This window comes from Bufo gargarizans, chromosome 4 (genome assembly GCF_014858855.1).
Source record: "Bufo gargarizans isolate SCDJY-AF-19 chromosome 4, ASM1485885v1, whole genome shotgun sequence".
NCBI classification, from domain to species: Eukaryota; Metazoa; Chordata; class Amphibia; order Anura; family Bufonidae; genus Bufo; species Bufo gargarizans.
Window position 1 is genome coordinate 137997916 of NC_058083.1, and position 14189 is coordinate 138012104.

Below are 14189 nucleotides of genomic sequence, written 5' to 3' on the forward strand. Positions count from 1 at the left end.
CCCAAGGAACCAAATATGTGTCAAGATATAAAACTAGGAGTCATGAGGCTACTGCAAACAATAAAAAGGAGACTTTCAGCCACATGAAATATGATGCTAAGCAGTAAAATACTACATACATGACTGGAATCCAGATTTTTATTTTTAAGTATAATGGACAACCTTTTAGATTTCCATTTCTAACAAAGAAATACATACACAGTTCTGTCCTAGGGGCTCAATACCGGAAAATAACTGATTAGTTTTATCCTAATGCATTCTGAATGGAGAGCAATCCGTTCAGGATGTCTTCAATTCAGCCTTTTTAGGACTGAGATTATACCGCAGCATGCTGCGGTTTTATCTCCGTCCTGTAATTCCGGATGTTCAGACCACAAAAAATGTGAAACAAATGCCGGATCCGTTTTTCCGGATGACACCGGAGAGACTGATCCTGCATTTCAATGGATTTGTCATACGGATCAGGATCCTGATCAGTCTGACAAATGCCATCAGTTTGCATGCGTTTTGACGGATCTGGCAGGTAGTTCCAGCGACAGAACTGCCTGCCGGAATCCTCTGCCGCATGGGTACCTAAGGCTACTTTCACACTAGCATTTTTTGCGGTTATGTCATGGATCTTCAAAAATGATACCGTTACAATAATTCAACCACATGCATCCGTCATGAACGGATCCGGTTGTATCATGTCTTCTATAGCCACGACGGATCCGTCTTGAACACCACTGAAAGCCAATGTCGGACGGATCCGTTTTCTATTTGTGCCAGAGAAAACTGATTAGTTCCCATTGACTTACATTGTGTGCCACTACGGATCCGTTGGAGACAGAAAGGAGGCAAACTGATGCATTCTGAGCGGATCTATTTCCAATTTAGAATGCATTAGGGTGAAACTGATCCGTTTTGGACCGCTTGTGAGAGCCCTGAACGGATCTCACAAATGGAAAGCCAAAACGTTAGTGTGAAAGTACCCTAATATTTGCATGGGCTCAGTGGGTAGCACTGTTGCCTTGCAGCGCTGGGGGTCCTCGGTTCGAATCTCACCAAGGACAACCTCTGCATGGAGTTTGTATGGGTTTCCTCCCACACTCCAAATACATACTGATAGGGACCTTAGATTGTGAGCTCCATTGGGGACACAGTGATGCTAAAGTCTGTAAAATGCTGCGGAATAGGTCTGCGCTTTATAAGTGAGTATAATAAGTGAAGTGAAACTCATGCATGCTATCCAGACACACAAGAAGGAAAAAATAAAAAAGATGTACCCTCTGTAGCAGCTTGTCTCTGTAATGTTCAACCTGCTCCTGAATACTCTGTCCAGACTTCTTTGGCCTTTTACCAGACTCAATTTCATCCTGGAACTTCATTACCTTCAGCTTAAAAAGGATAAGAAAGAAAGTGAAATGGGATTGAACCAACATACTACAGGGATCATTAGATGTCTTTCCATTAATACATCTCCTACATCATTGCTGGTGATGTTCAGACTGTCCTCTTAATATAGAACATTACCATCCATCATTTTAATTCCATATGACAAATTATAACTCCAAAATCAATCAGAGCCATGAAAATGCCTGTGTATCAATTGGCAGCATTAGAAAGCGTGAGACTCATGGGGTACTTTTGGTTTGGGGGTTAGCAGAAACGTATGTTCGGGAAATTGCATCCGCTGTAAATCCTTAGGATGTTTTTGCACTGCAAGTAGTAGAGCAGATACAAAATGCGCTGGTTTCTAAAACTCTATCACAAGAATATATTGTTTTCCAACAATCTGTAACTTGTGATCCTGACAAACTATTCACCACTGAAAATGCGCTTCAGAAGCAAAGGAATTTGTTTTCTCAGTAAAATAGCTTCAGGATACAGCTAATGAAAGCATAAGAAACCAGATGAAAAGTTAATTCTGGAAAGCTATACGGGCCAATAAATAGTGCAGGTTGGAACACATCTTAAGAAAACAGTGAACTGACCTCAATTTCTCGAAGTTTGGCACGCTTCTCTTCACTCATTTCAGAGTATTTCATGGATTTAGAATCAGACATGTCATCTCGAATTGGGTTGTAGTAGTGTTGGTCCTCTGACTTAGAACTTTGCGTGTCATCCTCATCCTCACTTTCTTCTTCTTGACTACAAAGAAACAGAGGATGTTTACGGCAATTGATATTAATCACGCAGTTTAACGTTAGTTATTCTTTATAGAGCTTGTTTTAATAGCACAAGTACAGAATCTCTTTTACATGATCAATAGTATAACAGAATGTGTTTTTTTACCTTAGGCGATAAGTATCAGGGTAGGTTATAAGTGTCTGATCAGTGGAGGTCACAGCAGTCATACAAAGGTTCCTGGGTTCCCCCGAGTGCAGCAAGCAGGTACGAGTGCTACCGCACCATTCACTGTTATGGGACTGCCGATCTTGTGATCGTAGGGGGTCACAGCGGTCGACCTCTACTGACCAGAAACTTGTCACCTACCCTGTGGATAGGTAATAAGATGCTTAAGGAAAGACAATCCTTTTAAAAAACGTAGGTAAGTACATTACTATTTTTTAGAACACTTGGCTATGACATCACTTTATGTTTGTGAGACACTTGGCTATGACATCACTTTATGTTTGGTGGGGGTCTGACCCCATGGGTCTGCTACACATGCAGAAAATGAAGAGGACGCAAGGCTAAACCAGATGTGCTCTGGAAGCAATTTCTGGAAAAGCGTAGCAAAAAAAAGCAATGCGACTGCAATATGTGAAATCAGACTAAGGCCTCTTGCACACGACCGTATGGCTTTTTTCAGTACTTTGCGGTCCGCAAAAAATACGGATGATGTCTGTGTGCATTCCGTTTTTTGCGGGAACGGAACAGCTGGCCCCTGATAGGACAGTACTATCCTTGTCCGTTATGCGGACAATAATAGAACATGTCCTATCTTTGAACGGAAAAAAAAAACGGAAATGGAAGGCATACGGAGTACCTTCCGTATTTTTTGCGGATCCATTAAAGTGAATGGTTCCATATACGGAACGTACACCTAAGAAAGGTCTTGCGGACAAGAATAGGCTATGTTCTATTTATTTATTTTTCCGGAGCTGTGGACCGGAAGTTCGGGGCCGCGCTCCAGAAATGCGGGCGAGGACAGCAGACTGTGTGCTGTCTGCATCTTTTCCGGCCCTATTGAAAACGAATAAGTCCGCACCCGTTCCGCATAATTGCGGAACGGATCCGGACCCATTCAACGGACGTGTGAATGGACCCTTAGTAAACTGTCCAATTATTTATTATCCTTACTTTAGATTTTCTTCTTCGTCAGATGCCTCATGTTGATCAAACACCTCCCATTTAGATGTTGTTACTGCTAAAACAAGACAAAAAGATAAAAAACACAAAGACAAAACAAAACTAAAATAAAAAAATGGATGATTTAATCTGACATTCACATTGTTAAAAGACACCACTTTAGAGGAATAGTAAAAATATCACACTAAACTGCAGAGTTAATAAAACTCCAAATGTCAGAGACCTTCATGTAGTAAAGACAATAAAATATACAGTAGATCTTAAAGGGCATCTGTCAGCAGATTTGTACCTATGAAACTGGCTGACCTGTTACATGTGTGCTTGGCAGCTGAAGACATCTGTGTTGGTCCCATGTTTGTACGTGCCCGCATTGCTGAGAAAAATATGTTTTAATATATACAAAAGAGCCCCTTGGAGCAATAGGTGGGTTGCTGTTACACTTAAAGAGGACATTTCACCAGAATAAAACTTCTAAACTAACTATAAAGACACGGAGAGCGGCGCCCAGGGATTTCCCTGCACTTACTGTTACCTGGGCGCCGCTCCGTTCTCCCGGTATAGCCTCCGGTATCTTCATAGTTAGGCTCCACCCAGGGGAACCTGCCGTCGGCTCATTCTCCCATGCTGTAGCGCTGGCCAATCGCAGCGCTCAGCTCATAGCCTGAGAGAGAAAAAAGCCTCTCAGGCTATGAGCTGAGCGCTGTGATTGGCCAGCGCTGCAGCATGGGAGAAGGAGGCGCCGGCAGGTTCCCCTGGGTGGAGCCTAACTATGAAGATACCGGAGGCTATACCGGGAGAACGGAGTGGCGACCAGGTATATAACAGTAAGTACAGGGGGGGTCCCTGGGCGCCGCTCTACATGCCTGTATAGTTAGTTTAGAAGTTTTATTCTGGTGAAAGGTCCTCTTTAAAGGCTCTGCTCTCTCTGCACTTTGACTTTTAGAGAAGTCGGGTCAGGCGTGATCATGTTTACACTGCCTGGGCTAATCAAAGTGCAGAGAGCGAAGAGCCTCTAGGTGTAACAGCAACACCTCTGTTGCTCCGAGAGACTAATTTGCTTATGTCAAAACTTATTTCAGCAATGCATGCACATATAAACATGGGACCAACACAGCTGCCAAGTACACATGCAACAGATGCCCTTGAACAGGACAATACCCGCTTATATTTAATTTGACCCGAAGACCAGCTGATTATGGTGGATAGCGCTGGCTGGCCATACAACATTCACAGGTTTCATGTAATACATGAAAAGGGAGTATGCCCTCCCAGTGTTTGGGAGGGGTTTCCTCTGCCTACTCTAGTTACCTCCCACACTCCAAAGACCTACTGATGGGGAATTTAGATTATGAGCCCCCAAAAGTAATAATAATGTCTGTAAAAGCACTATATAATTAAAATAAATAAATAAATAAATAAATAAATAGACGCCTCCATAGCTATATCCATAACGCTTGTCTCCATCGCATAGTAAAGGTATTCCAATCTCGGTCATGAATGGCTGAGATGGGAAAACAATTCTTTAAATTATTCACTCACCTTGAGACTCCAGCTCTGATTCATCTACAGCTTCCCATTTAGATGGAGCCACTTTAAAAATTGGCTCATTCTTTTTTTCATCACCAATATCCACTAAAACAGAAACCTACATAAGTCAAGAGGTACTGTGCCATATGAAAATTAGAATTGCACAACTACAAAGTAAGGGTACTTTCACACTAAAGTTTTTCTTTTCCGGCAGTGAGTTCGGTCATAGGCTCAGTACCGGAAAAGAACTGATCAGTTTCATCGCCATGCATTCTGAATGGAGAGAAATCCATTCAGGATGCATCAGGATGTCTTCAGCTCAGTCACTGAACGGCGTTTTGGACAGAGGAAATACCGTAGCATGCTGCAGTATAATCTCCGTCCAAAATTCTGGATCAGTTGCCAGAATGCCGGATCCGGCATTAATTTACATTGAAATGTATTAGTGTATTATCCGGCATTAAAAATACCACAATGCGCATGCGCAGACCGGTAAAAATGTGAAAAAAAAAAATATATAAACTGATCAGTTTCTCCAGATCAGTCGACAAATGCTGTCCGTTTGCATGCCGATTGGCGGCAACGGAACTGCCGGATCACTCTGCCGCAAGTGTGAAAGTCACCTAATATTCTACAAACACAAAATCATTCTCTTACATGGGACACCGTCCAAATCATCATCAAGAGCTTTTAACGGTAAACCATCAAAATCTTCCAGTGGGGCACCATCAATAGGAAGCCCATCAACATCCTCCAATGGGGCTCCATCTAATTCTTCCTCAATTGGGGCCCCATCCAAGTCATCGACTATTTCCTGTAAACACAAAATATACAAAGGAAGACTAAGAATTTTTTGGGAAACATATAATACGTTCTCGCTACATTAGAATGTACTTACCTCAGGTTCTTTTTCTTCAATATTTACAAGACCAAGGAAAATGTTTTGTAGTTTGATCAAATAGGGCTCAGGATAAATCGTCCAGTCTTCCCAGGCACGGAAGCACGCCATAACACGTTGCTGCAAGGTGAGAAAAAAATAATAATAAATCACACACCATTACTGAAGAATTAGCTCACATAACTCCAGGAATTAAATTTGTATAATGGCTCATAAAATGGAACAACAGGAATCAATGTGAAACCTGGGGCTGTAGTATTAGCCCTTCTTGTGCTGAGTAAACACACAGCACTTTAAAGTCGATTTCCCAAGATGAGCCTTGACAGCATATTGTTTCGACCAGTGTCACCCCCAACCCAGTGCTGTGTCTGAACTGCATCACAGCCCCATTCACTTCAGCAAATGACATTTAACAAGGCACTTACTAATGTATTGTGATTGTCCATATTGCCTCCTGTACTGGCTGGATTCATTTTTCCATCACATTATACACTGCTCATATCCAGGGGTTACGACCACCCTGCAATCCAGCAATGGTGGCTGTGCTTGCACATTATAGGAAAAAGAAGCCGATACACACTCCTGCGGTCCCAGCCACCAGAGAGGCCAGGGCTTTTTTGTGGACTGCAGAGTGGTCGTAACCCCTGGAAGCTAGAAGTGTATAATGTAATGGAAAAATGAATCCAGCCAGTAAAGGAAGCAATATGGACAATCACAGCACATTAATAAGTGCCTTGTACTAACTTTGTCTACATCACAAATGTCAATGGCTGAAGTGAGACAACCCCTTTAAAGGGCTGTGATACAATTCTTGATACAGCCCTGCTTAAGAAGCGACGCTGTTTCAGAGAAACAAAACAGGTGTCCATTTAGTCTCCCAATAATCCGACTGACAGTCTTTATAAATAGGAGAAGGGAAATCCTTTGAAATAAATAGTCTAGACTACAAAATTCAAACACATTAATGTGAGAAAAACGAGCATGGAAAGGTTTATATCCTTCAGGAAAAAAGACCAGATTGCTAAAACTTTCTCAGTGACTCCAGGGTTTTGGTGAATGCTTTACTGTAGATCCCCGTTTCAACCCCTTTGAAAACTGTATTGCTGTTCTGAAAATAAAAGACTTAAATACTTTGACCTGAATTTCCTCTTGTGACGGCTCCAAAAATCTGTCAAAAAGTGTGACAATTTGGTACATCTAAGTTTCCTACACTTTACTCCCCCTAAAATGCTTGATGGGGGGGGGGGGGGGCTTTGTGGGAAAGTAAACCAACCAATGGTGGTACAGAGTCAGAGAAAAGGGTCTATCCCTGCGCCAGATTCATCGTTCAGACAGATATCCTAAAGATGGCGTGAGCTTAGTCTTAGTAAATTGAGGCCAGTGTTCAACAACATAAGACAGAATTCACTTACCTTAAAATTCTCTGACTGAAGGTGACCCTGTATGGCTCTATAGGCAGCATTCAAATCAGCAAAAATTTGGCATAATTTAGTTTCAAAGCTGAAATGATAATTAGGATATTTTTGATTCATTTCAAGAAAACAAGCGCACCAGCATATTTTTTTTTGACAGTATAGTAAATCCACACCTCTGATGAGAAGTACACTTAACACTTTCAGGTCTCTGCCTAGCTTTGTTATTGGAAATCACACTTAAAGGCTATGTACACCTTTGGGGGCAATTTTTTTTTTTTTTATTATTGCATTGTACTTATTTTGATCTAAAAATATATAATTTTTTTCAATTGGTCTTTATTAGGCTACTTTCACACTAGCGTTCGGATCTGTTCTGAACGGATCCGCTCATATTAATGCAGACGGTGGCTCCTTTCAGAACGGATCCGTCTGCATTATAACTTAGAAAAATTTTCTAAGTGTGAAAGTAGCCTGAGCGGATCCGTTCAGACTTTACATTGAAAGTCAATGGGGGACGGATCCGCTTGAAGATTGAGCCATATGGTGTCATTTTCAAGCGGATCCGTCCCCATTGACTTCCATTATAAGTCGGAACGGATCCGCTCGCCTCCGCACGGCTAGGCGGACACCCGAACGCTGCTTGCAGCGTTCAGGTGTCCGCTCACTGAGCGGAGCAGAGGCTGAGCGCTGGCAGGCGGATGCATTCTCAGTGGATCCGCCTCCACTGAGAATGCATTAGGGCCAGACGGCTGCGTTCAGGGCCGCTTGTGAGCCCCTTCAAACGGAGCTCACGAGCGGACACCTGAACGCAGGTGTGAAAGGAGCCTAAGTCTACTTTCACACTGGCGTTTTGGCTTTCCGTTTGAGATCCGTTCAGGGCTCTCACAAGCGGTCCAAAACGGATCAGTTTGCATTCTGAATAGAAAAGGATCCGCTCAGAATGATTCAGTTCAGTCTCCATTCCGCTTTGGAAACGGACACCAAAAAGGAGATTTTTGTATAACTTACCAGTTAAATCTCTTTCTCGCTCTTCCTTGGGGGACACAGACCTTGGGTATAGCTCAGCTCCCTAGGAGGCGTGACACTAAGTAAAACTGTTAAGCCCCTCCTCCATCAGCTATACCCTCAGCCTGGAGATAGAGGCTACCAGTTGCGTGTCCAAGTAGTGAAAGGATAACAACCAATAACGGAAACAACCAGCCAGCAACCCAACGGGGCGCCAGACCATAACCCTGTAACCAAACACAGAAGGGTGGGTGCTGTGTCCCCCAAGGAAGAGCGAGAAAGAGATTTAACTGGTAAGTTATACAAAAATCTCCTTTTCTCGCCCATTTTCCTTGGGGGACACAGACCTTGGGACGTTCAAGAGCAGTCCAAGAAGGGAGGGACCACAAACCCAAGGCGGAACACCACCAGAGCATCAGGAAACCGCTGCCTGCAAAACCAGGCGGCCCAACGCAGCATCCGCTGATGCATGCGTATGCACCCTATAGAACTTTGTGAAAGTGTGCAGAGAGGACCAAGTGGCTGCTTTGCACAACTGTTCAGCCGAGGCCCGATGCCTCTGCGCCCAGGAAGCTCCGACTGCTCTGGTGGAATGAGCAGTGACGCCAAAAGGCGGAGGCCTGCCCTTGGCTCGATAAGCCTCAGACACCGCCAGTTTAATGAAACGGGCAATAGCCACCTTGGAGACCGCCAACCCTTTGCGCGAACCCTCCGGAACCACAAACAGGGAGTCCGTGCGCCGAAAGGACCCGGTGACCTCCAAGTAAATCCTCAACGCCCTGACCACATCCAGACGGTGCAGTTCCCGTTCTCTGGGGTGGGAAGGAGAGGGACAGAGCGACGGAAGGACGATGTCCTCATTGATGTGAAAGGCGGAGACCACCTTTGGCAGGAAAGTCGGGACAGGCCGAAGCACAACCTTATCCTGGTGGAAGATCAGGAAAGGTTCGGAGCAAGAAAGAGCCGCTAACTCCGACACCCGTCGGAGAGACGTGACGGCCACAAGAAAGATGACCTTGCAGGACAGAAGGCGAAGGGAGACCTCCCGTAAAGGCTCGAAGGGGGCTGATTGGAGCGACGAGAGCACCACATTCAGGTCCCAGGAAGGAACTGGAGGGCGGTACGGCGGAACAGAGTGAGCCACCCCTTGTAAAAAGGTCTTAATTGGCCCTAGAGGGGCCAGGGGACGCTGGAGAAGAATAGACAGCGCCGAAATCTGACCCTTCAGAGAACTGAGGCACAGCCCCAGACCCGACTGGAGGAAGGACAGGATTGTGGGAAGAGAAAACCGGAGAGGTGGGATGCTCCGGGACTCACAGAACCCCAGATAGGACCTCCAAACCCGATAGTAGATCCTAGAGGATACGGGCTTACGAGCCCGGATCATGGTGCGGACTACGTCCGCGGAGAAACCCCGTCGCGTTAAGACGGCGGTCTCAATAGCCACGCCGTCAAACGTAGCGAGCCTAAATGCTCGTGGAAGATCGGTCCCTGAGAGAGAAGGTCTTCCCTGGAGGGCAGTGGCCACGGTGCGTCTGCCAACAGCAACATTAGGTCGGCGTACCAAGACCGGCGGGGCCAATCCGGGGCGATTAGAATCGCGGGGACGCCCTCTGCCGCGATCCTCCGAAGAACCCGTGGCAGGAGGGGAAAAGGAGGAAAGACGTACAGAAGGGAGAATTCGCGCCACGGAAGGACGAGCGCGTCGGCGCCGTATGCCTTCGGGTCCCGTGCCCTGGCCAGGTATAGGGGGACCTTGTGGTTGAATTTGGAGGCCATGAGGTCCACGTCGGGGCGACCCCAGCGAAGACAAAGGGCTTCGAACACCTCTGGGTGCAGGGACCATTCTCCCGGGTCGATGGTGGACCGGCTGAGGAAATCCGCCGCCCAGTTGTCCACCCCCGGGATGTAAATCGCAGAGAAGGCCGGCACGTGCGTCTCCGCCCAGAGGAGAATGAGGGTCACCTCTTGCATCGCTGCGAGTGCCTCCCTGATGGTTTATGTATGCCACAGCCGTGGCATTGTCCGATTGGATCCGAACAGGGTGGCCCCTCAGCAGATGGGTCCAGTGTCTGAGGGACAGAAGAATCGCCCTCAGTTCCAGAATATTGATTGGAAGTCTGGACTCCGATAGAGACCAAACGCCCTGGACGGACCGGGGAGGGAAAACCCCCCCCCCACCCCCGTAAGCTGGCATCTGTGGTAATCACCAGCCAGTTCAGTGGAAGGAAGGACTTCCCCCTTAGAGGGATATGCAACCACCAGCCGAGGGAAGCCCGAGCCAGGGGAGGCAGAAGAAAGGTCCTGTCCAGACTCCTCGGTGATTTGTCCCAGGCCGACAGAATTGCCCTCTGAAAGGTGCGGGATCGGAATTGTGCGAACGGCACCGCTTCGAAACAGGCAACCATCTTTCTCAACAACCGCATGCTTGTCCATTAGAGAGTGAATGGCCGCGAAGAATGCGGCCACTCGTACGGGATCTCGCGGAGGACGGGATCGGAAGAAACGGTCTGGCGGAATGGACGCAAATTCGATTTTGTATCCGCAAGATACAATCTCGAGCGCCCATGCGTCTGAGATGTGGGCCCGCCATACGTTCCTGAATAGGAGAAGGCGGCCCCCCACCCGGGTGGGTGGGGGCGCACCTTCAGGCAGAGGGCTGCTGGCCTGTGGGAGCCCGTGCAGGCTGGGACTTGCGCCAGGTAGGTTGCGTCCGAAAAAACGGCTTCTTGCGTCTATCCTGGGCTGGGCCAGAGGAAGAAGAACTGGCCGCGGGTCTAGACCCGGTGGGCTTGCGAAAGGACCGAAAACGGGACGAACCAGCGCGACCACGGGGGGCGCCCATTGGCCTGGACTGGGGGAGGTGAGTACTCTTCCCACCCGTGGCCTCTGATATAAGTTCGTCCAGACGGGTTCCGAACAGGCGGGAACCCGTGAATGGTAGGCCGGCCAAAGAGCGTTTGGAAGCGGCGTCCGCCGCCCAAACCTTCAGCCAGAGTTCCCTCCTGACAGAAACTGCCAGGGCAGAGGAACGGGCAATGAGGGCACCCGCATCAAGGGAGGCCTCACAGACGAATTTTCCGGCCTGAACAATTAGTTGGGCTAAGGAACGGAGGTTCCTGAACAGGGACGTCCGACCCTAACTCCCGTTCCAGTTGCAAACCCCATTCAGAGACCGCTTTGCCAACCCAGGCGGAGGCAAAGACCGGTCTAAGGGCCGAACCAGAGGCAGTAAATATGGCCTTGGAGAGGGATTCCGTACGACGGTCCTCAACAGACTGGAGGGAAGATCCGTCCTGTACAGGAATAGTAGTGCTTTTGGACAGGCGAGCCACGGGAGGATCAACCTTAGGCGGGGATGTCCACGTGGTCACAGAATCCGCTGGAAAGGGATAACAAATGTCCAGCTTTCTGGGTGTAATAAAGCGGACGTTAGGCCGAGTCCAAGCCTTGGATACCACAGAAGAAAAATCAGCGTGTATGGGAAAAACCTTGGAGGCCTGTTTGGGGCGGAGAAAGGACACGCCGGCCTGTTCAGAGCTGGGGGGGTCATCGTGTAGCTGAAAGGTATCACGGATGCTAGTGACAAGATGCCCCACCGCGGACGCCAATTTGGACGGAAGCTCTGAGTCCATGTCCACGTCCGAATCCGCCAGTTCTCCCTCAGAAAGCGTATCCCTTTGAGAGGATAGACTTGACTGAGCTCGCACGCATGGCGGAGAGAGCGAAGCATCTGGAGAAGATGTGCGCTCAACCCTTGAACGTTTCTGAGTATGCCGGGCCCTGGAAGATTCGCTGGGAGGCAGGGAACCAGTGGGGGCGGCAGAAACGGTAGTCCCAGCGGGTGCGACAGGGATTGTGGCAGCCTGCGGGAGAGGCGGTCTATCCACGAGACGGCCCACTACGTGTGTAAGGCTTTCCACCGCCTGAGACAGAGACCTAGCCCAGTCAGGGGGTTCAGAGGCACCGGGGGGCGCAGCGGGAAGCGGGCCCTGCACCGGGGCCTGACATGCAAGGCAATGCGGCTCAGATTGCCCACGCGGAAAAAGTTCCTTACAGGCGGTACAGGCATGGTACCAGGGTTTGGGGGCACCTGTGGGATCTGACATGCTGAAGTGTGGTTGTACTCTAATATAGAGACCACAAAGGGTTATAGCAGCTATGACCAGGAGGGTTAGGAGAGGGTTAACTGTCCTACCAGTGCCTCAGAAGAACGTCAGGAGATGGCCCAGATCAGCAGCAGCAGAGAAGCAGTGAACAGCAGTGAGCAGCAGAGAGCAGCAGAGAGCGCCCACAGAAGCCGAGCGATGTACACAGGAGGTTAGAGTCCCCCACCGTGTCCCAGCTTCCTGTCAGGAGTGAGGAAGCGCGGGAAACCTCAGCAGAAAGCACGGGGAACAAGCTCTGCCCCCTCCAGCGCTTGAAATGTCTCCTGTGAAGGAGAACGTAGCTCCGCCCCCAAAATGACGCGCGCGTAAGCCCCGCCCCCTGCCGGGACCGCTAAGCCCCGCCCCCCGTTCTCGGCGGGAAGGGGGAGAGAGAGAAGAGAAAAATGGAGTCAGCCCCGAATGAGGGGGAGGGGGGGGAGAAAGATAGCAACGTGGGGGGGAACGGCGTGGGGGTGCTGAGGATGCTGCTGTGCTGCATTGTCCTGCAGATGAGCGCTCAGAATGAGCGACCACGGGTGCCCCCCTTACCCAGAGGGGTAGATGCTGCAGATAGGGACGGGGTATGGGCTGGAATAGCCATCTCACCGTCCGACGTCTTCACCCTCAGTCCTTTCCAGCAGGGTCGCCCCTTCAGCCACTGGCACCGCAGTGGCAGGAAGCTGGAAGAGGGGCTTGGCGTGCGGGCGACCCCCTAGCTGGCGGGATGTAGGGGAGCCATTGCTGCCCAGATCCTCCTATTGCTTCTGTGGGGGAGGCAGCAGTGCAGATAAGTTGGCACTGGCGCAGCTCAACCCCGGGAGAGCAGAGAGGTCTAATGCGTCTCTGGTATCCCTAGGAAAAAATAAAATAACAAAATTAGAAGAAAAAGTAAAAATAACAAGGAGAAAACAGCCCTGCAGTAGCAGGGAGTGTCTTGCCTCCTTGGACACTAAGCTAAAACTGGTAGCCTCTATCTCCAGGCTGAGGGTATAGCTGATGGAGGAGGGGCTTAACAGTTTTACTTAGTGTCACGCCTCCTAGGGAGCTGAGCTATACCCAAGGTCTGTGTCCCCCAAGGAAAATGGGCGAGAAACGCTGCTTGCAGCGTTTTGGTGTCTGTCTGATGTAACTGAGCCAAACGAATCTGTCCTGGCACACAATGCAAGCCAATGGGGACGTTTTAACTGACAATATGGCACAATAGAAAACGGATCCGTCCTCCATTGACTTTCAATGGTGTTCAAGACGGATCCGTCTTGGCTATGTTAAAGATGATGCAAACTGATCCGTTCAGAACAGATGCAGACGGCTGTATTACCTGAATAAATCCGCACAAAACGCAAGTGTGAAAGTAGCCTTAACAATATGGAATCCATTTTTGTGTACAGACCTGGCATGCTCTACTAGCTGCCTGTGGATTTTTTGTCTTTTCCATCATCTGGGGGGCAGACAGACTCCTTATCTCTGCTCTCTCACCTTATAAACACTCATCATATCTCAGTTTTTATTTTACAGATAAGAATGTGGCTTAAAGAGAATTGAATCGAAACAACATCAATACGTTTGAGCACAAAACTATAAGTGTTTTTTTTCTGCGATATATACTGCTCTATAAGTGACAGTTATATACTACCAACAGTCACACAATAGGTGACAATAATATATTAGCAGATATATACAGCCATAGGTCTTCTGTACAGTACTCAATGCCTTGGGTACAGTTCAGAAGACCCACGGTCAGACATGAACACACAATCATTATGATGCTATGAGTTTGGTCCGGTAAAAAAAAAAAAAAAGCCATCATATGTGCAGTTTTTTTTTTTTTTTATACACTTGTGTGAAATTGACCAAATTTACTGCTCTCACATACTCTACATACAGAAACTCAATCAATTTTTT

General features: G+C 48.0%; 1 protein-coding gene across 4 annotated transcripts in view; it reads right to left on the bottom strand.

Annotated features, from left to right (window-relative positions):
* The window catches only part of LOC122933683 (U2 snRNP associated SURP domain containing), an 88526-nt gene that overhangs the window by 21736 nt on the left and 52601 nt on the right, over positions 1-14189 (bottom strand). For 3 of the 4 annotated variants that reach the window (XM_044288632.1, XM_044288630.1, XM_044288634.1), the window contains 7 exons: positions 7132-7219; positions 5720-5839; positions 5479-5635; positions 4834-4926; positions 3286-3352; positions 1974-2130; positions 1266-1376 (listed from right to left, as the gene is read on the bottom strand). In XM_044288632.1, coding sequence (XP_044144567.1) covers positions 1266-1376; positions 1974-2130; positions 3286-3352; positions 4834-4926; positions 5479-5635; positions 5720-5839; positions 7132-7219 — 793 coding nt within the window. The remainder of the gene's footprint in view (positions 1-1265; positions 1377-1973; positions 2131-3285; positions 3353-4833; positions 4927-5478; positions 5636-5719; positions 5840-7131; positions 7220-14189) is intronic. The other variant, XM_044288633.1, reaches the window with a different exon arrangement.